Source organism: Nomascus leucogenys, chromosome 14, assembly GCF_006542625.1.
Source record: "Nomascus leucogenys isolate Asia chromosome 14, Asia_NLE_v1, whole genome shotgun sequence".
NCBI classification, from domain to species: Eukaryota; Metazoa; Chordata; class Mammalia; order Primates; family Hylobatidae; genus Nomascus; species Nomascus leucogenys.
In genome coordinates this window covers 35,038,069-35,060,336 of record NC_044394.1, presented here as the reverse complement: position 1 = coordinate 35,060,336, position 22,268 = coordinate 35,038,069, and the positions used below count along the sequence as shown (strand labels likewise).

The 22,268-nt window shown below is 44.0% G+C and overlaps 1 protein-coding gene across 1 annotated transcript; it reads right to left on the bottom strand.

The window, feature by feature from the left end:
- Positions 1-532: 532 nt before the first annotated feature.
- PCYOX1 (prenylcysteine oxidase 1) lies at positions 533-20,842 on the bottom strand. Its single transcript, XM_003262516.4, has 6 exons — positions 20,656-20,842; positions 19,364-19,570; positions 17,537-17,711; positions 6,027-6,238; positions 5,534-5,686; positions 533-4,502 (listed from the first exon to the last, which is right to left on the bottom strand). Exons 1-6 carry the CDS (start codon positions 20,765-20,767, stop codon positions 3,844-3,846), a joined length of 1,518 nt encoding a protein of 505 aa, XP_003262564.1. The 5' UTR covers positions 20,768-20,842; the 3' UTR covers positions 533-3,843.
- Between the last annotated feature and the right edge of the window lie 1,426 nt (positions 20,843-22,268).

The following is a 22,268-nucleotide window of genomic DNA, read 5'->3' as shown; positions in this document are numbered from 1 at the left end:
GGAAGTAATGATGTAGTTGTTTATTTTGAACATAATCATGAAGTGGGGAAAAATTTTAATACAAGAGTAGAAAGAGGATTCCAGAGAAAAACATTCCAGTGTATCATGGTTCTTTCTTTGTGAGTAGAGAAGGGTAGCGAGGATGCTGTCCACAATGTATTCATCTAGTTAATGAATTGTATGGCCTACAAACTCAAACGAGAGATACATTACAGATGATTGTATTATAAACCTAATCTTAAGAAACCTTACCAAGCAAATGCTTAAGGCTGATTTTTTTGTGATCTGATAAAAAGCCTGCAAATCATGAATCACTTTTAAACTATACAGAACGAAATACACACAAGTATAGTAAAGTTATTGTAAAACACCAAGCACAATGGCTCATAGATATATACCTCTCTCACTCTTAAATGGCATTTCCTAATTATAGAAAATGTTTACAACAAGAGGGATCAAACTAACAATCACAATAAGGAGAACTGATGTGAAGTCCCATACACTTGTTACTCCATTTTTCAGCAGCTCTTTGTAAATCTTCATTGACTCTTTTTTTTTTTTTTTTTTTTTACAACAAACATACAGCTGAATTGTAGAACTAGTTCAAGTGTGGTTCCTATAGTAGAACAGCAGCATCACTGGGGAACTTAATAAAATGCAACTTCTTATATCCCACAACAAACTTATTGAATAAACAGGATGGAGCCTAGCGATGTTTTAACAAGCCTTTAAGGTAACTGATGCATGCTCGACTCAGAACCGCTGGAGCACAGCTGGCTTTCATTCAGCCCCTGCATCATTTTTACCAGTCTCTTCTATTTAAAAAAAAAAAAAAAAAAAGAGTGGTCTGGATCAGCGAGCTCTGACAGTGTCTTTTCTTCCAATAAAACTCTTAATACTATAGTTGCATAAAACTACCTAATGCGCCCGGAGTTCGCAGGTTCTGCTAGAATTTTTCTCCCAGTAAAAAAGTACTCAATACTGTAGTTGCATTAAAACTACTTAATGTCCTTGGTGTATTGATAACGTGTTTTGGTTTTGCCAAAGCAATTTCAGATGCCCTACTGGAAAATTTATCCACAGTAGGGTTTGATGTAATACCAGCAACATTTTTAATTTTTTTTTTCCTTTTGAGACACGGTCTCACTCTTGCCCAGGCTGGAGTGCAGTGGTGCGATCTCTGCTCACTGCAACCTCCATCTCCAGGGTTCAGGCGATTCTCATGCCTCAGCCCCCCAAGTAGCTGGGATTACTGGCATGCGCCACCACGCCTGGCTAATTTTTGTATTTTTAGTAAAGACAGGGTTTCACCATGTTGGCCAGGCTGGTCTCAAACTCCCCACCTCAAGAGATCCACCTGCCTCAGCCTCCCAAAGTGCTGGGATTACAGGCATGAGCCACCATGCCCAGCCTAAATTGGTTTTTGTTTTTTTTGTTTTTTCCTGAGACAGAGTCTCACTCTGTTGCCAGGCTGGAGTGCAGTGGTGTGATCTCGGCTCACTGCAACCTCTGCCTCCCAGTTAAGGCAATTCTCCTGCCTCAGCCTCCCAAGTAGCTGAGATTACAGTAGCTGGGATTACAGGCATGTGCCATCATGCCCAGCCAATTTTTGTATATTCAGTAGAGATGGGGTTTCACCATGTTGGCCAGGATGGTCTTGATCTCCTGACCTCATGATCCGTTTGCCTTGGCCTCCCAAAGTGCTGGGATTACAGGCGTGAGCCACTGTGCCCAGCCTAAATTGGTATTATAAGTAAAAATATATCCCATTGCAAAACAAGTCTACAAATGATAGGAATTAATTAGTATGTACCAATATTTAGCATATACATAACAGTATTACTTTACAAATTGTCTTCATTAAAACCACAAAAGGAAACATATGAATACCTCAACATATCTGTTAAGAATAAAACTAGAAAAACCCTTTTGACAAACCATGAGTTTAATCCCCTACCTATCAAATACATCTTGGCAGTTTTATCAGCATATTAACATTCACAACTATGGTAGGGAAGTAGTCATTTTTACTCAGAACCAAAGTTTACACTATTTTGCTAAAGTAGCTAATGCCATGATCTGATAGACTAAGTTTCTATTCAATGGAAGGATTTTTTTTTTTTTTTTAAGATGGTCTCTGTTGCCCAGGCTGGAGTACAGTGGCATGATCATGACTCACTGCAGCCTTGACCTCCAAGGCTCAAGTGATCCTCCCACCTCAGCCTCCTGAGCAGCTGGAACCACAGGCGCGCATTACCATGCCTGGCCAACTTTTTAAAAATTTTTTGTAGAGATGGGGTTTCACCATGTTGCCCAGGCTGGTCTAGGCCTTTTTATTTTTTAATAACACTACATGTTAAATTGGTTGCATTTACTTTTGAATTCTTAATCTTTTGCTTGTTCTGTTCTACCAGTGTCTTGACAGTTAATCATGATCTTTGTACAGTAGATGCAGAACTAGTTCTCAAGTTTCGCTGCCTGTTAATTACCATTTGGATGCTTTAAAACCCTACAGGTGAATCCAATGTGCAGCCAAGGTTGACAGCCACTGTCTTAAGATTTCAGCAACCAATTTCTCACCCAGAATGCTACAGTAAATGAAACACTTAACTCTTTGGACATATGCTGGACTTGGCTAACTTTGGTGTCATTCCAAGTATTCTGTTCTAGTGCCAACTGCTCAGGAGTTATTTAAGTTGCCTCTGCTGTTAGGCTGTCTGTGCTTCTTATTATCAAGATTACTTCTAAAGTTCTTACTAAGAGAAAGAACTAAGAGAAAGTTCTTACTAAGAGAAAGATCCTTGCAAAATGGATCTGCTTTGATACAGATTGGGTTTCTTAGGACTTCTAAGTCACTAAAACCCTTTGTAGGCATTTTCACACCCACACTGGTGATTCTCAACCCTGGGTGCACATTAGAAACTTTAAATAGCTACAATGCTAAGGTCCTATCCCCAGTCTTTGAATCTGAATCTCTGGTTATGGGGGTCTCTCAATATTTTTAAAAGCTCCTGAAGTGAGGATTTAATAATAGAATGCCAGTTTCTTAATTCAGTAGCCCATATTTGCTTTTCATTTTACTTGAGATTTTTGTTTAACATCTTCAAATTACATTCTAAGACTTCTAAATTTCACCCCTAATCAAATCAAGACAGAAGAATCGAAAGACAACATTCTGAAAGTCAAGGCTTTAGGCATGGGCACACGTACTTCAAACCGGTATGAAATTACTAAGAGTCAGGCATAAGACACCAGCTCCCATAAATTTTATCTGACTGAAGATTATATCTAGCTGTAAAATTCAAAAGGACTACTCCCCAACTAAGATGTCTTTTAAGTTCTCCCTCAGGTACTCACCTTAAAATGCTCTACAATTTTGATCAAAATTCAGGGCCCCACCCCCAGACCTACTGAATCAGAATCTTCAAGAGAGGAGCTTGAGAATCCATATGGTTTAAACAAACTCCAGGTGATTATTTTTATTTACTTTTTTTGAGACGGAGTTTTGCTCTTGTTGCTCAGGCTTGAGTGCAATGGTGCGATTGGCTCACTGCAACCGCCACCTCCTAACTCCAGGTGATTCTTATTATCAGACAAGTTTAAGAAAAACTCCTAATGGACAATGAAACAATACTTAAGAAATTTTGGAGATGGCATAAGTGCAATAGCTATACCTTCACACTTAATTAGAACCGTGTGTTTTCCTATGACCAGCAGGGATTACTTTTATTAAACAATGATAATGGCAAAATATCTGGTTCAACATCATCTCTGCTCAGATTTTGTTCTTTTTTGCCACTGATAGTCATTTGGAACTAGGAGGGGAAAAAAGACTGTGTCACTTCATAGCTCAGTTTTAAGTTTTTCATATAAGCCATCCTGGTCAATCATGTCTGTGTGCCCGTTCCAGCGGTGATAGGCAAGGAGTGCAGCGTTGTGGGCTGCAATGGCACTCATCTCCATGGCACTTGCTGCACACTCTATGCCATTGAGGTAATAAAGTCGATCATGGAGAATGATGGAGGGGCATTTCTCCGGGGGCTTATAGTGAGGATATGCAAGCCATGGCTTCTTCACAGCATAATCATAGGACAGAAAGAGCTTTAAAATTTGTGCTTTAGTAAGAGTTTCTTGGGAAAAGATCTTCCAAACATATGTTCCATCTGTTGATGGCTCAGGATCTTCCTTTTCTCTCACAGAGGACACAATCCCAATACTGTTAATGAACAAATCTGAATTATCAGTGGTTAAAACTGTATTAAGGCCAAATTTATCTATGGGTCTAGAGCTAAAGATAGATGTATTCAATTCCCCCTTAACTAAAGTTGTCACTATATGTTGATAATATTGATGGAATTCCTCAATTGGAGGATCAAAGTTGAGAAAAGTAATATTGGACATTTTTCGATTCAATGGAGTGGCCACCAAGACGATGTCATAGAAGTCTGAACGAGTCTCAGTTCCAATTTGGTAGACCACTTCATACATCTTTGTTGGATTTCCTAGAGGAAATAAGGAGGCATATATTTGTTTAGTGTTTCTAACATACCTTCTAAAAATAATTGTATACCTTCTTCATAATTTCTCTATAATTCTAAAGAATTGAAGAAGTTATATCCCTTAAGATAGCTGTCCCTTGCATTTTTATTACATTGAGGCCAATTTATTATTCAGAAAGTCAATAAGTACAAAATATAGAATTTTTACTTTTGAAGATAAGATTATTTTTCGGCCAGGCGTGGCAGCTCACACCTGTAATCCCAGCACTTTGGGAGGCCGAGGCGGGCGGATCATGAGGTCAGGAGATCGAGACCATCCTGGCTAACATAGTGAAACCCCATCTCTACTAAAAATACAAAAAATTAGCCGAGCGCGGTGGCGGACGCCTATAGTCCCAGCTACTTGGGAGGCTGAGGCAGAAGAATGGCGTGAACCCGGGAGGCGGAGCTTGCAGTGAGCCGAGATAGGCCACTACAGTCCGGCCTGGGCAAAAGAGCGAGACTCTATCTCAAAAAAAAAAAAAAAAAAGATTATTTTTCAAATCCAAGGAGTCATGCCACAGCACTTAACTACATTGGGGAATTTTTTTTTTTTTTTTAGACGGAGTCTCACTCCGTCACCCAGGCTAGAGTGCAGTGGTGTGATCTTGGCTCACTGCAACCTCTGCCCCCGGGTTCATGTGATTCTCCTGCCTCAGTCTCCCGAGTAGCTGGGATTACAGGTGCCCGTCACCACGCCCGGCTAATTTTTTGTATTTTTAGTAGAGACAGGGTTTAACTATGTTGGCCAGGCTAGTCTTGAACTCCTGACCTCAGGTGATCCACCCTCCTTGGCTTCCCAAAGTACAGGGATTACAGGCGTGAGCCACCATGACCGGCCCATTAGGGAATATTTCTACATGGCGCAACATATACAATTTCAAGTTTCATCATTTTAGAACTGAGTAAGAGATGACAGAAGAGAGGTGTTTCTCCCTGAGCAATCATTTTCTGCAGGGGAATTCAGGAACAATAAGACAGAAATTCAAGCTTACCTGTGTGCTTGGTCTTTGTTTTTTCCTCTATGTACATTACTGAGCCAGATATAAGATTGCTTTTGGATGCCTGCAGAAGCCCTGAGCAAACAAGTTTATTGCCACCTTCTACTGCCCAAAGGCCAGAATCAGAACAGGACAGTGACACTGCCCCTGTCAACAAGAGGAAAAATGTGTTTTAATTCTGACTTTGTAAGAGGCTCTCTACCCACTCTCCCTTCCCAATTACATGTTCTACTCCAAATGTCTCTAGACATTGCTAAATGGCCCCTGGGAGCAAAATCTCCCCCAGTTAAGAATTACTGAACTAATGAAAGCTAAAGACCCTCTCCCCCTAAAAATGCACATCTACATATGCACAATTTTGCTAACAATGTCTGAGGTTCAAGAGAAAAGTAGCCTCCAATCCACAGCCTAAAGTCAGGAACCACTATAGCATCAGGTAAGCCCCTTTGTGAACTAATGTCCACCACTGTTCCAAGCCCTGGCTTACCCACAAAGGCATTGATGTCCGTGCTTTGGCCATAATTGACCCTCATAACAGGAGCAATCATTTCATTGAGGAATTTCTCAGAGAAGCCGGCCTTTTGCAAGGTTTCAAGAAGTGTTCGATTAAGCATTCCAAGGAAGTCATCTCCTCCTAGAGCATGAAGTAATTTTTCGACACTACTGAAGGCATAGTCATGAGACTGGTAGCGGTAGATCCTTTGGAAAAGAAGAGAAATCCATTAAATACCAAATAAGATGTGGGGAAAGGGATGTATAAAGAAGGGAAGTGGCGTCATAAGAATCAAACTGACATCTGGGTGCAGTGGCTCACACCTGTAATCCCCACACTTTGGGAGGCAGAGGTGGGTGGGTCACCTGAGGTCAGGAGTTCAAGACCAGCCTGGCCAATATGGCGAAACCCCATCTTTACTAAAAATACAAAAATTAACCGGGCATAATGGTGTGTGCCTGTGGTCCCAGCTACTTGGGAGGCTGAGGCAGGAGGACTGCTTGAGCCCTGGAATTCAAGGCCGCAGTGAACTGTGATCATGCCGCTGCACTCCAGCCTGGGCCAAACAGTGAGACTGTCTCTTTAAAAAAAAAAAAAAAAAAAGAAAGAAAAAAAAAAAGAAAAGAAACTAAGGAAGAAAGAAGAAGAGAAAGGAAAAATAAAAAGTAGAACTAAGGCCAGGCGCAGTGGCTCATGCCTGTAATCCTAGCTCTTTGGAAGGCAGAGGCAGGCAGATCACTAGGTCAGGAGTTTGAGACCAGCCTGACCAACACGGTGAAACCCCGTCTCTACTAAAAATACATAAATTAGCTGGGCGTGGTGGTGCATGCCTGTAATCCCAGCTATTCAGGAGGCCGAGGCAGAAGAATCGCTTCAACCCGGGAAGTGGAGGTTGCAGTGAGCCGAGATCACACCGCTGCACTCCAGCCTTGGCAACAGAGCGAGACTCCATCTCAAAAAAAAAAAAAAAAAGTAGAAGTAAAATACTTTGTCTAAAGGCCACATGGCAAGTATAAGGCTCAATCACAACTTGCCCACTCTGCTCTCAATCACCCACACATGCACAGTCTCCACTGGAGCACACCTGACCCATTCACTGGTCTCTAAATATGCCCTACGTGTTGTATCCCCACCAGTGCACAAGCTCTTCCCTCCAACCTGAATACACTTCCCATTCCTAACCATGGAACATCTATTCTTCCTTAACAGAACTTGAAGCCCACCTTCTCTGAAAAGTCTTGCTCAACTTCCCATTCCACAGTTATATCATCTCCTGAAGCCTCATAAAACTTAGCACCAATGCCACTCATTCAACAATTAGATGCTTTCTATTATTTTTTAGAAAACATCACTTGACCAAAAAGAAAAATATCACCCAACATTTCTCTTCATTTTATGGATTTAAAACAACATTCACATAAATTAGTGTATTCAGTAATTCAAACACAATTTTTCACGTTGCAAACAGTACAAAGATGGAAAACAGGCTTAAGGTTGGGGTAAGTAATAAGGGGTTTATCTCTTATTCCCTTAAGGGGCTTACAGTTAGGGATAAGTAATAAGGCACATGCAGAGATAAGTATATGAAAATAAGAAATTAGGCCAGGCACGGTGGCTCACGCTTGTAATCCCAGCACTTTGGGAGGCCGAGGCGGGCGGATCATGAGGTCAGGAGATCGAGACCACGGTGAAACCCCGTCTCTACTAAAAAATACAAAAAATTAGCCGGGCGTGGTGGTGGGCGCCTGTAGTCCCAGCTACTCAGAAAGGCTGAGGCAGGAGAATGGCGTGAACCCGGGAGGCGGAGCTTGCAGTGAGCCGAGATTGCGCCACTGCACTCCAGCCTGGGCGACAGAGCGAGACTCCGTCTCAAAAAAAAAAAAAAAAAAAAAAGAAAATAAGAAATTAAAGAGCCAAGGAAAGATCCCTATCACTGATCATGGGAGGGAAACTTTCACATCAAGTTTTTTCTCTCAAAATGTACTATTTTTTTTACAGAACAAGGGACAGTATTATAACCATTTCAGTATTACCTACTAAAAGCATAGTAGTAGTATAAGTGTACAAAATGTTAAACACATTTTTATTGGAAAAACTGATTCGATATCTATGCCAAAACTGAGAAACTAAAATAACACCTTCTAACCATAGCATTTGGGTCCCAGTCTTTAGGAGACTGGAAAAAGTAGGATGGAAACACTGAATTCTTCAGAAAAATAATAGCCTGGATATCTCATATCCAAAGAAGAGTGATCTTTGGCTAATGGTCAACATGAGAAAGTAGCAGTCAATTAAATAAGCTACTAATGATGCTATAAAAAACATACTCCCCAACTGCTCCCGCCAGAGCTGCAACCTCACTCAAGCAAGTCTCCTTGGTTGGGGGGGCAGCGGTGAGATGAAACTATATACACAGTATAAACAGAGAGCACTCTAATTGTTTCATGATACAACTAATTGCATTAGAATAAATACACTGCTGGGTATGGTGGCTCATGCCTGTAATCCTAGCACTTTGGGAGGCAAAGTGGGGCAGCATCACTTGAGGTCAGTAGTTTGAAACCGCCTCGCCAACATGGTGAAACCCCATCTCTACTAAAAATGCAAAAATTATCCAGGAGGCTGAGGCATGAGAATTGTTTGACCCAGGAGCCAGAGGTTGTGGTAAGTCAAGATCACACCACTGCACTCCACCCTGGGTGACAGAGCAAGACTCCATCTCAAAAAAATAATAATAATAAATGAAAAAACAGAATAAATACTACTAAAAAACAGCACCCGGGTAAGGCAGCACGCACCTGTAGTCAGAGCTACTCAAGAGGCTGAGGTGGGAGGATCACTTAAGCCCAGGGGCACAAGGCTGTAGTACATTATGGTTGCACCTGTGAACAGCCAGCCAATATACTCCAGCCTGGGTGACAGAGTAAGACAGGAGGATCCCTTGAAGCCAGGAGTTCAAGACTAGCCTGGGCAACATAGCAAAACTCTGTCTGTACACAAAATGTAAAAATTAGCCAGGTGCAGTGGTTCATGCCTGTAATCCCAGCACTTTGTGAGGCTGAGGCAGGCAGATCGCTTGAGGTCAGAAGTTTGAGACCAGCCTGGCCAACATAGCGAAACTCCATCTCTACTAAAAATACAAAAATTAATTGGGCATGGTGGCGCATGCCTGTAATACCAGCTGCTTGGGAGGCGGAGGCAGGAGAATCACTTGAACCCGGGAAGTAGAGGTTGCAGTGAGCCGAGATCGTGCCACTGCACTCTAGCCTGGGTGACAGAGTGAAACTCCGTCTCAAAAAAAAAAAAAAAATTAAAAATTAGCCAGGCATGGTGAGGCATGCCTGTAGTCCCAACTATTCAGGAAGCTGAGGCACGAGGATCACTTCAGCCCCGGTGGTTGAGGCTGCAGTGAGCTGTGATCATGCCACTGCACTCCATCCAGCTTGGGCAACAGAGTGAGACCTTGTCTTAAAAAAACAAAAACAAAAATAAAATAATAATAATTTTTTAAAAAATATAACTGGGTCAGGCACAGTAGCTCACGCCTGTAATCCCAGCACTTTGGGAGGCCAAGACAGGTGGATCACCTGAGGTCGGGAGTTTGAGACCAGCCTGACCAACATGGAGAAACCCTGTCTCTACTAAAAATACAAAATTAGCTGGGCATAGTGGCGCAGTGAGCCAAGGTGAGCCGAGGAGAGCCAAGATCGTGCCATTGCACTCCAGCCTGGGCAACAGAGACAGACTCCGTCTCAAAGGGGAAAAAAAAAGGAGAAAATAGGTCTGAAAAGATGACTAGAAATGCGTGGGGTTAGGAGGATTGAATTCTAAATAAGACAGTCCAAAAACAAGAGTGGTCAGGAAAAGCCTCACTGAGAAGATGATATAGACCAAAGACCTGAAGGAGACAAGGATGCAAACCAGGCAAACACCTGGGGGAAAATATTTCAGGTAGAGGTAAAAGCAATGCAAAGGTCACATGACAGAAGCTTGCCTGGCACATTCAAGAAACAATGAAGCCAGAGCAGCTGAAGCACAGTGATCTGGGAGAACAGTGAATGGTACAGCCGGAAATGTTACTGGGGAGAGGAAACTTCCAGAATGGCAGAGGAAGGACCTCTGGAAATCTGCTCCTCCATAAAAGCTATGAGAATACTGCCAAAAATGATCAACATTGACTCTTTCAGAGCTCTGCAGATAAACCAAAGCCTTTCCAAGTCCAAGGAGTATTTATTCAAGAAAAATGTATGGCCAGGCGTGGTGGCTCACGCCTGTAATCCCAGCACTTTGGGAAGCTGAGCCAGGCAGATCACTTGAGGTCAGGAGTTCGAGACCAGCCTGCCCAACATGGTGAAACACCATCTGCACCAAAAATATAAAAAATTAGCCAGGTGTGGTGCCACACGCCTGTAATCCCAGCTATTCAGGAGGCTGAGGCAGGAGAATCGCTTGAACCTAGGAGATGGAGGTTGCAGTGAGCCAAGATCGCACCATTGCACTCCAGCCTGGGCAACAAGAGGGAGACTCTGTCGAAAGAAAGAAAGAAAGAGAAAAAGAGAGAGAGAGAGAAAAATAAAAAATAAAACCAGCACCCTTCCAACTGCAATGTGAAACCAGCAAGCTAGAAGCCACTGGAGAGAACACAACGAGTTTGTAGCTCCCAAAAAGCACTATCCTCAGAGAACTGTCAATATTTGACCTATCTGGCAGCTCCCAAAAAGCTCTATCCTGAAGGCTTGTCTTTATTCGACCTGATTCAGAGTTCACTCTAGGCAATAGCCCCATCCTGAGGGCGCGTGTCCACGTGTCAAAAAAAAAAAAAAAAAAAATCTGTGGCAATTGTTTAACATCACAGATGCCGGAGGCTATGACATCAATAGAGGCTACAAGAGACTGACCAAAAAAACTTTTTAAAAAAGGCGGGGTGCAGTGGCTCACGCCTGTAATCCCAGCACATTGGGAGGCACAGGCTGGAGGATCACTTGAGGTTAGGAGTTCAAGACCGGCCTGGCCATCATGGCAAAAACCCATCTCTGCTAAAAACACAAAAAATTAGCCAGGTGTGGTGGTGCCTGCCTGTAGTCCCACCTACTCAGGAGGCTGAGGCACAAGAATTGTTTGAACCGGGGAGGCAGAGGTTGCAGTGAGCCGAGATAGCACCACTGCACTCCAGCCTGGGCAACAGAGCGAGACTCTGTCTCAAAAAAAAAAAAAACAAATTAGCTGGGCATGGTAGTGCACATCTGTAGTCCCAGCCACTCAAGGGGCCTGAGGTTGGAGAATTGCTTGAGCCCGGGAGGCAGAGGTTGCTGTGAACATATTACACTCTAGCCTGGGCAACAGAGTAAAACACCATCTGAAAAAAAAAAAAAAAAAACAGACATACAGATCCTTGAAACAAATAAGAAAACCCAGAAATAAACCTTCATGAATATGATCAAATGATCTTGACAGAATTGAAATACATAATTCAACAATAATGGAGACTTCAATATCCCATTTTCAATAATGGACAGTTACTGAAAATGACAACAGTGTATTAGTTCACCAGGACTGCCATAACACACTACCAGAGACTGGATGGCTTATACAAAAAAAGTTTTATTTCTTATAGTTCTGTAGGCCAAAAGTCCAAGATCAAGGTGTGGATGCATTCGGTTTCTTCTGAGGCCTGTTTCCTTGGCTTGCAGATGGCCACCTTCTTGCTGTGTCCTCACATGGTCTTTGTGTGTTTCTTCTGTGTCCCAATCTTTTTTTTTTCTTTTTGAGACAGAGTTTCACTCTTGTTGCCCAGGCTGGAGTGCAATGGCTCACTGCAACCTCTGCCTCCGAGGTTCAAGTGATTCTCTTGCCTCAGCCTTCCTGAGTAGCTGGGATTACAAGCATGCGCCACAACGCCCGGCTAATTTTTTGTATTTTTAGTAGAGAAGGGGTTTTGCCGTGTTGGTCAGGCTGGTCTTGAACTCCCAACCTCAGGTGATCCGCCCGCCTTGGCCTCCCTTCTGTGTCCTAATCTTAAGGACACCCATCAAATTGTTTTAGAGTCTACCCTAAAGACCTCATTTTAACTTAATCACATATTTAAAGGCCCTACCTACATAAGCAGTCACATTCTGAGTACTGGGTGGCTAGTGTTTCAACCTATGAATTTTGGGGAAAACAAATTTAAAAATAAGTGATGGGAGCACAGAATCCTGTCATGTCTTCTCAGTCATAAAACAGATTTTGGCCATAAATCTCTATTAATGAAATAGCCACTGAAGGTTTCTGAGCAGTGGAGTGATGTGATGAGCCTTAGATTTTAAAGAACTACTTTGGCTGCTAACCTGAGAACAAATGGTAGCAATATAACAGTAATGGCAGATGATTTAGGAGGTGTATTGGTTTTCCATTGCTGCTATAACAAATTACCACAAACTTAGTGGCTTAAAACAACACAAATTTATGGCTGGGTGCGGTGGTTCACACCTGTAATCCCAGCACTTTAGGAGGCTGAGGCGGGTGGATCACGAGGTCAGGAGTTCAAGACCTGCCTGGCCAAGATGGTGAAACCCCATCTCTACTACAAATACAAAAATTAGCCAGGCATGGTGGTGGGCACCTATAATCCCAGCTACTCGGGAGGCTGAGGCAGAGAATTGCTTGAACCCAGGAGGCGGAGGTTGTAGTGAGCCAAGATCGTGCCACTGCACTCCAGCCTGGGTGACAGAGCGAGACTCTACCTCAAAAAAAAAAAAAAAAAAAAAAAAAAAAAAAAAAACAGAAATTTATAATCTTACGGTTCTGTAAGTTAGAAGACCAAAGTCAGTCTCTCTGGGCTAAAATCAAGGTGTGCACAAGGCTGGTTCCTTCTAGAAGCTCTGAGGGAAGACTGTCTTTTCCAGCCTCTACAGGCCACCTGCATTCCTTGGCTTGTGGACGCACACCCCTTCCTAGCATCACTCCAATCTCTTCCTTCCATCATCACATCTCCTACTACCCACCCTGATCCTCCTGCCTCTCTAAGGACCCTTGTGATTATACTGGGCCCACCTAGATAATCCAGAATAATCTACCCATCCTTAACCATATCTGCAAAGTCTCTTTTACCTCAAAAGGTAACACATTCACAGGTTCCGGGGATTAAGACATGGACATCTCATGGCAGGCGGCAGGGGAGAGGATTATTCAGCCTATAATAGGAGGCTACTCTAGCAATCCAGACAAGAGACAGTGGTGGTGACTTGGAACAAAGTGGTAGCAGTAATCCTGGAGGGAAGTAGTGGAATACTGGACATATTTTAATGGCTGATAGGATTCAAGATAGAGTGGGTTTGGGAAATGAAAGAACAAAAACTGACTCAAAATATTTGGTAGGAGTAACTGGAAGGAAGAAAGGGTGTTTATAAAGCCTTTCCCCGTGAGTCCTATCAGTCTCAGATCAAGAAGTGTTAAGGATCTTACAAGTCCCCAGAAATGCACTAACTTGAGAGAGAAGAATAAGCTTTAACCTAGTCTACAAGCCAAGATATCTCAACAGGAAGCCATCAGCGGACCAGAGATTTATATTCCACAAACATCTGAGTAAACATCTACTACATTCTAGTTACTGTGCGTAGTATAGAACACAAGCACATGGTGTGCACCGTATAATAAGGGATGTTTGAAAAGAAAGATGAATGTCGATTGAAGTATTAAGGAAATGCTTTGCTGAAAAAGTGAGATAAGAGGTTGGACTTGGGAGTAAAGAACGGCATCCGGCTGAGTGCGGTGGCTCACACCTGTAATCCCAACATTTTGGGAGGCCAAGGTGGGAGGATCACTTGAGCCCAGGAGTTCAAGATCAGCTTGGGCAACATGGCAACACCCTGTCTCTACAAAAATTTAAAAAATTAGCCAAGCATGATGGCACATGCCTATAGTCCCAGCTGAGGCTGGAAGATGACTTGAGACCAGGAGGTCAAAGCTGCAGTGAGCTATGATTGCACCACCATACTCCAGCCTGGGTGACAGAGCAAGACTTGGTCTCAAAAAAAAAAAAAAAAAAAAAAAAAAATTAGTAAGAATGGCATCCAACCAGAACAACTACATAAATGTATGTGCAGAACTGGAAATTAAGCTAGCTAGTGCTGATGTCAGGGGCTGCAGGATTTCCACCCAAGTACCTCCAACAGCAGAGAATGAATGAATGCATTATTTTTGAGTATTGCCTACCACAAGCTTGAGCCCTCTTTCGAGTGTCATGGTTTACTACTGTTAGGTCTTTTTCCACCCTGTGTATACTTTGATCTTGGCTCACCACAACCTCCGCTTCCTGGGTTCAAGTGATTCTCCTGCCTCAGCCTCCCAAGTAGCTGGGATTAGCTGCGCCTCCACACCCAGCTAATTTTTGTATTTTTAGTAGAGGCGGGCTTTCACCATGTTGGCCAGGCTGGTCTCGAACTCCTGATCTCATGATTTACCTGCCTCGGACTCCCAAAGTGCCGGGATTACAGGCATGTGCCACCACACCGGGCCCGTAAATTATTTTTTAAAGTCAAAAACAGTATAACCTATGTATCCCCTCACTGGTTCTTTTTCCCAGTTCTGTAATACCTTGAATTCACTTCAAAAGTGATTTCTTAGGCCAGATGCGGTGGCTCACGCCTGTAATCGCAGCACTTTAGGAGGCCAAGGTGGGCAGATCAATTGAGGCCAGGAGTTTGAGACCAGCCTAGCCAACATGGTAAAACCCCGTCTCTACTAAAAATAAAAAAATTATCCAGGTATGGTGGCACATGCCTGTAATCTCAGCTACTCAGGAGGCTGAGGCAGGAGAATCGCTTGGACCCGGGAGGCAGATGTCACAGTGAGCCAAGATCCTGCCACTGCACTCCAGCCTGGGTGACAAAGCGAGACTATCTCAAAAAAAAAAAAAAAAGAAAGAAAGAAAAGAAAAACGATACACACAAGCAGGGCTGATGCCATCGGAACTTCATCTGCCTGCTGAGTATGCAGCACCATGCCACCCACCTTCTATAAAGTGACTGGCTGTCTCCACACAAATTCTATATATTTCCTTAGTTGTGTATTGCCTGTCTCTCCACTAGAATATATATTCTTTGAGGACAAGGACATGTTGTAGGTCCTATACTCTCAACATAGAACAATGCCTGGCACCTAACAGGCACTCAATATTGGGTGAATGAATGAATGGCTATTTAAAAACATTATGCACTGTAGATGGACTTAAGGTACCCACGGGAAAGGCATTTAAGGAACTGACCTAAGAATGATGTTGAGAAAGAAAGAAACCGCACCCAAACTGCCATAAGTTATAGAAACCAGAGCATATCCTGCATAACTCTTTAACTCTTTTTTTTTTTTTTTTTTTTTTAGACAGAGTCTGGCGTTGTCCCCCAGGCTAGAGTGCAATGGCAGGATCCTGGCTCACTGCAACCTCTGCCTCCTGGGTTCAAGCAATTCTCCTGCCTCAGGCTCAGAAGTAGCTGGGATTACAGGCATGCACCACCACGCCGGCTAATTTTTTATATTTTTTGTAGAGATAGGGTTTTACCATGTTGGTCAGGCTGGTCTCAAACTCCTGACCTCAGGTGATCCACCAGCCTCAGCCTCCCAAAGTTCTGGGATTAGAGGCATGAGCCACTGTGCCCAGCCCTGCTTAACTCATATTTGTCCTGTTCAATACCTGCTCATATGACATGTTTTTTTTGTTGTTTTTTTTTCCCCTCAAGATGGAGTCTTGTTCTGTCACCCGGGCTGGAGTGTAATGACGCAATCCTGGCCTCCAGCACCTAAAACTATAAACCAGCATAAAAATTAGCACGTGCTAACCGGGCACAGTGGCTCACGCCTGTAATCCCAACACTTAGGGAGGCTGAGGCAGGCGGATCACGAGGTCAGGAGATCGAGACCATCCTGGCTAACACAGTGAAACCCCGTCTCTGCTAAAAATACAAAAAATTAGCCAGGCACAGTGGCAGGCACCTGTAATCCCAGCTATTCGGGAGTCTGAGGCAGGAGAATCACTTGAACCAGGGAGGCAGAGGTTGCAGTGAGCCGAGATGGTGCCACTGCACTCCAGCCCGGGCAACAGAGCAAAACTCCATCTCAAAAAAAAAAAAAAATTAGCACATGCCGACCGAGCGCAGTGGCTCACACCTGTAATCCCAGCACTTTGGGAGGCCGAGGAAGGTGGATCACCTGAGGTCAGGAGTTCGAGACCAGCCTGGCCAAGAGGGTGAAACCCCATCTCTACTAAAAATACAGAAATCAGCTGGGCATGGTGGCAGGCGTCTGTAATCCCAGCTACTCGGGAGCCTGAGGCAGGAGTATCGCTTGAACCAAAGAGGCGGAGGTTGCAGTGAGCCAATATCGAACCACTGCACTCCAGCCTAGGGAACAAGCGAAACTCCATCTCAAAAACAAAAAAAAAACAAAAAAACTAGCACATGCCAACAACTTTAAAAAAACAGATTGTACCTTTCAAAATTAGACTGGCTATTTTACGTCAGTCTTCCTGATTACCAAAGCGATGCCTATTCACACACATTAAAAAAACTGTTTAAATACAGAAAAGCATAAGGACGAAAAAGGCACCTGAATTCTCATTACCCAAAACAGTGCTAGAATGTAAATTCTTGGAATATGGAACTTTTACTCTACTTCAGGCTGCTGGTTCACTGAAAACATGTCACTATTAAAGGCCATTTAAGTTTTCTGATACTTTCTACAAGCTCTTGTACACATTATCTCATTCATATACACAACACCAGCACAGCATAGAGATTAAGAGTGAAGACTCAGGCCAGGCGCAGTGGCTCACGCCTGTAATCCCAGCACTTTGGGAGGCCGAGACGGGTGGATCACGAGGTCAGGAGATCGAGACCATCCTGGCTAACAAGGTGAAACCCCATCTCTACTAAAAATACAAAAAATTAGCCAGGCGCGGTGGCGGGCGCCTGTGGTCCCAGCTACTCGGGAGGCTGAGGCAGGAGAATGGCGTGAACCCCGGAGGCAGAGCTTGCAGTGAGCCGAGGTCACCCCACTGCACTCCAGCCTGGGTAAAAGAGCGAGACTCCGTCTCAAAAAAAAAAAAAAAAAAAAAGAGTGAAGACTCAAAGGCCAGACTGCCTGGGTGGCAACTCCAGCTATACCACTTACTATGTGGGTGAACGTGCCTCTTAAAACCTCTCTACACTGCCACCTTCTGCATCTGTTTAAAGAAGCTAAAAACAGTACCTACCTGAGTAAGCTGTCATAAGAATTCAAGGCATCTAACAGTATCTGGCAACACTAAAGCAGCATTCACAAAATACACTTCAGAAGCAAAAATAAACCAACCTTTCAATATCCAAGCAAATAGTCTGCATAGTTTCTACAAAACATTTTGCCTAACAATGTTATAAATAGGCCTTGCAGTGAGGTAGAAAATGCTTACAAGAAATCATAATTCCTAAAGTTCATCAAGTTTAATTTAACCTACATTAAAAGATCTTAGGTTAAATGGAAGGAAAAAAAATTACCTCATGAACTTGTCTAACACGTCCTCTACCCACATGTGCATACGGAGGGATTGAAATCCATAGCGCCAAACTAATTTAATCACGTTAATTATGAACCAGTTGCTCTCCTCAAATACCAGAGTCTCTCCATTATATATCCCCAGTAGGCCACCAGAGGCCTGAACAGTAGAGAGACCTGCAAAAACATAAAGCACAGCTAAGTCAGTGGTGTCTATGCTGATCAAATGAAAGAACGTAATCTGAGTGAATTTGGGGCTTCTCTCAGTTCTCAGGAGACACATAAAGGAGCTCTATCTTTGGAACAGTGTGAAACACTATACTTTCACTACACTGTCCAAAAGCAGATTTGCTAGGCGATGGGTCAGATGATCATGTAAATATTAATATATCAAAAGTAGATATATTTTTACCTGGCTTTTTTAGTCTAAAAAAACTGGATAGTCAAAGGAAAAAAGCCAGAGTACCAACTGAATTCAATTTAAAAACAAAGATGTCAGACATGTATCTTCGTGGCATAATTTGTTCTGGGTACACCTTTGCCCTCGTGGAGGAAACGGAAGCAGAGGCAGCATCTACAGAGGATGTGGAAGGCAGCTGAGGGGAAAGAGGCACTTCCATTCCTGTAAGAATCCTATTTTGCAAAACTGGATATTTCAGATAACTGGAAGGAGGCCAAAGTTACAAAATACTCCCTGCCAAAAGGGCCTGCAGAGGCCTGTCAGACTTTCCCCATGACCTATCCAGCTCCTCTGTTGTCAGGGCAGCAGTTGCATGTCCCAAGTTCTAGGCACATGTCTGCATCCATAGCTGTGTGAGGGAGTTTGTTTTGTTGGTGGTGGTTTGTTTTGATAGGGTCTCACTTTGTTGCCCAGGCTGGAGCGCAGTGGCACAATCAAGGCTCACTGCAGCTTCTATCTCCCAGGCTCACAGGATCCTCCTGCCTCTGCCTCCCAAGTAGCTGGGACTACAGGTTTGCGCCATCACCCCAGGCTAATTTTTTTATTTTTAGTAAAGACAGGGTCTCACTATGTTGCCCAGACTGGCTTCTAACTCCTGGGCTCAAGTGATCCTCTGCCTCGGCCTCCCAAAGTGCTGGGATTACAGGCATGAGCCACTGACCCCGGCCATGGCCATATGTGAGTGACTTTGAGCCAGACACTTCAAGTCTCTGGGTCTCATTTACTTAGCTGCAAAATGATCACAATGAGGTGACTATCTCCAAACCTTCTCTGATTCTTTAACACAAATTCAGAATTTTAAGAACAGACAACAGAGGCCAGGCACGATGGCTCACCCCTGTAATCCCAGCACTTTGGAAGGCAAAGGCAGGCGGATCACCTGAGGTCAGGAGTTCAAGACCAGCCTGGCCAACATGGTGAAACCCCGTCACTACTGAAAATACAAAAATTAGCTGGGCGTGGTGGCGTGCACCTGTAATCCCAGCTACTCAGGAGGCTGAGGCAGGAGAATCACTTGAACCCAGGAGGCAGAGGTTGCAGTGAGCCGAGATCGCACCATTGCACTCCAGCCTGGGCGACAAAAGCGAAACTCTTTCTCAAAAGAAAAAAAAAAGACAATGGCAGCCATTCCCACCCCCACCCCATGGCTGTAATTCCAGATAACTGAAGATACAGATAACTAGTGTCCCATTACAGCAGAACTGCTCCTAACTAAGGCAGTACCAACTAACAAGAAAGTGAGGAAAACAGTTTTACCAACGTCTCCGTAAGGCAATTAACAAGGCAGAAATTTCAGTTCTCCATCTGATAAAAATATCCGGGGATGTCACACAGTAATCTGGTGAGCTCCAAGACCAAAATTACATACCCAGGTCTTTGACAAAACGCTTCATGTGCAGATTTAAAGGATGGATGACAGAACCTCCTGCCTCATATTCTTGCCCCTGCACCCTCATGGTAGCCAGGCGGCCCCCGACCTCTTCTCTTTCAAACAGGTCTATCTTCACATCTTTCCCAAATTTCTGCCGCAGGTAATAGGCTGCAGAAGTGCCACCAATTCCGGCTCCAATAATCGCTATGAGGGAAAAAAACAGAAGATTATATTTTCCCCTTTTACCAGCTCTGTGAGTTGTTTTGTTTTTGAAAGACCATTAATAGCGGAGGTTGTTACTCAAAGCTATTACCAACAATTTGGTGGGGGAAGAGTGACACCTGCAGCGAAGGTCTAACTCCCTGAATCTGGACAGACACTGTCCCCAGACAAAAGCAGTAGATTAATTAACATATTGACATTAATTCAATTTTTTTTCCAGATGTCCAAAGATTCTCACAGGTCTTTACAGAGGAACCAAGGGGCCTGCATAACCTTCTTGATGCCCAACTCACGGGCACATTAGAGGTGGACCTTTCCAGCACGCACTTTTAATAAAGTGACGGCCATTTATGCCTAGCTTTGTTGTGTCTAGATTCAATGTAGATAGGTTAATGATACCGAAGAACACAACTTTAAAGGAGGGCGGGAGGGAGACAGGAAGCAAAAAACCAAGGCTCCTGACACTGGAGCTCTTGACACTGGAAAGAGAACAGATTCTTTCTGCAGCTATGTTAGTCCTAGGCGGAGAAACTGTGCAAGCCAGGGGCCTCTGAGAGCAGGCCGACCTCAGCAAAGCGGAGCTGGGGGAAGGGGGTTCAGCCTCCCAAGGGAGGCAGGCAGGGTCAACTTGTTTGTACTCCTCCCTGTGCTGTGCCTGCGTGAGCCTGCAATCTGGCCGGGCGCCCCAGGTCAAGCCAGAACACTGGAGTCTTCACGGTCAGTGTTCAACGGAAAGATAGAGAAACCTAGGCCTCCCCGGAGCCCCAGACCTAAGAGACAGGGGCTACAGGTACGCTAGGCGCCTGCCTGCCCGCCCGCCCGCCCCTCTCCTCGTCCACGCCCATTCCTCAAGTGGGCACCTCTCCACGCCTGGGAATGTACAGTCCTATTCCGAGCAGAGCCGAAAGCCGCCCTAAAGTGTGAATAGGGGAAGCGCGACCTGCGCAGCTGGCTCGGCCTGTACCGCTGGACTGCGCCGCGGCTGTGGGATCTGGGCGCACTGCGCAGCGGCCGCCCGGCGCGGGGCGCGCTCCAGCACCCTCCCGCGCCGCCCCCTTCTCGCCTACCGATTTTATCTGGCGGGGCACGCAGCTCGGCGCCCTCGGGGCATCCGCAGCTGCACAGCAACAGCCACAGCCCCAGCAGCGAGGAGACGAGCTCCGCGACGGCGCGCCCCATGGCCTCCACAAGCTCTGCAGCTGGCCTCCAGAGCCCCGCAGTCCTCCCACCGCTGCGCGGCTGCGCGCTCCGCCCAGCCCCGCCCCCAGGCCGCCCAGCCCCTGCGAGCCCCGCCCCGACCTCGCCCCGCCAGTCCCCTCAACCCTGCAGGAGCTCCCTACTCTGGGCCACTCAGTGCCCTAAGCACATCCTGCCTCCTCGAAGCCCACACTCCTTCAGAAGACATCGAAGGCAGAAGCTGAGGCTCGCCTCAGCTCTCCTCCTCCCTCCCTATCTATTTGGGTGAAGCACCTTAGTTCTTCACTAGTACCCTCTTCTGTTCCCTCCGTCGCTCCTCTCAAAGAATGCACACAGCTAATCGCTGCCAGAAACAGACCAAAGGGTCAACAGTACTTACTGAGTGATCACCCTGTTGCGAGAACTGTCAGGTTCTCCGTGAATGGGTAAATGGTGCTAATTGAAAAGAAAAATGAGGGAGACTGAGGATGGGGTGGCCCAAGGTGAAGGGGGTGTAATAATAGTAACAGACATGAATAAAAGTAGTGTACCTGTAAGGACACCAGAATGTGTCACCCCAAAATACGCCTCTTTAGCCTAAGGATTATTTCAAGCTGAAGACAATTGAGAAGATGTAGATACGCGGGTGGAAAGTTCTCCGCTTTCCTCCATTTGCCTAAAAGCAGGACATAAATTTTATTTTTTTAACAATTTTTAAATATATTGCATTTTATTACATAAAAGTAAAATGATATAATAATTTGATATACTTTAACTATAATTTATAATTTCTTTCTGTCAGTATAATGTAGAAAAGTATTACTCTGAACACCTACCCTAAACATTACTTAATATAGGTTAACTACAATGAGCCTCTCTACTTATATTTTCATCATGCATCTTACATTTTAATGTCCTTACTCTTTTATAGAAAAGGTCATAAAGAATGCCCAACTAATAAAGAATCTCTAATATCTCTGATACAGCAACAACTGATCACATACTTTCACATGTGAATACAATAGAAATAAAGTAACAGCATAAAGTAATTTGAAAGCTGTATTACATTATTATTCACTTTTCAAAAAATTGTTTTCAAGGAAACAAATATACTTTCAATGTAATTACAAAGCTTCAAAAAAATCTCATTTTAAAGTTATATATAAATAATTTATCAACAACTTTAATTGTGAATTCATTTTTATACTCAACACTCCTATTTAGTGTAATGTCTGAAGTAAAGCAGGACATAAATTTTAAAAAGCAAAGGTATCCCTCTTCCCACACTGCCTGGAAAGACAAAGGTTAATCACTGAAGACAGTTTTACACCTGTTAAATCAAATTTATAGGAAGCCATTGGTTTGGACTGAGCTCCTGCACTAGACTACGCCCAACAGACTAAATCAAAATGGAGTCACTCAAGTCACTCATGTTCCACATCACAAGGTCAAAACTAAGTTGTCGATCTAACTTTCTAAGAAATCAGGAGAAAGAAAAATAATA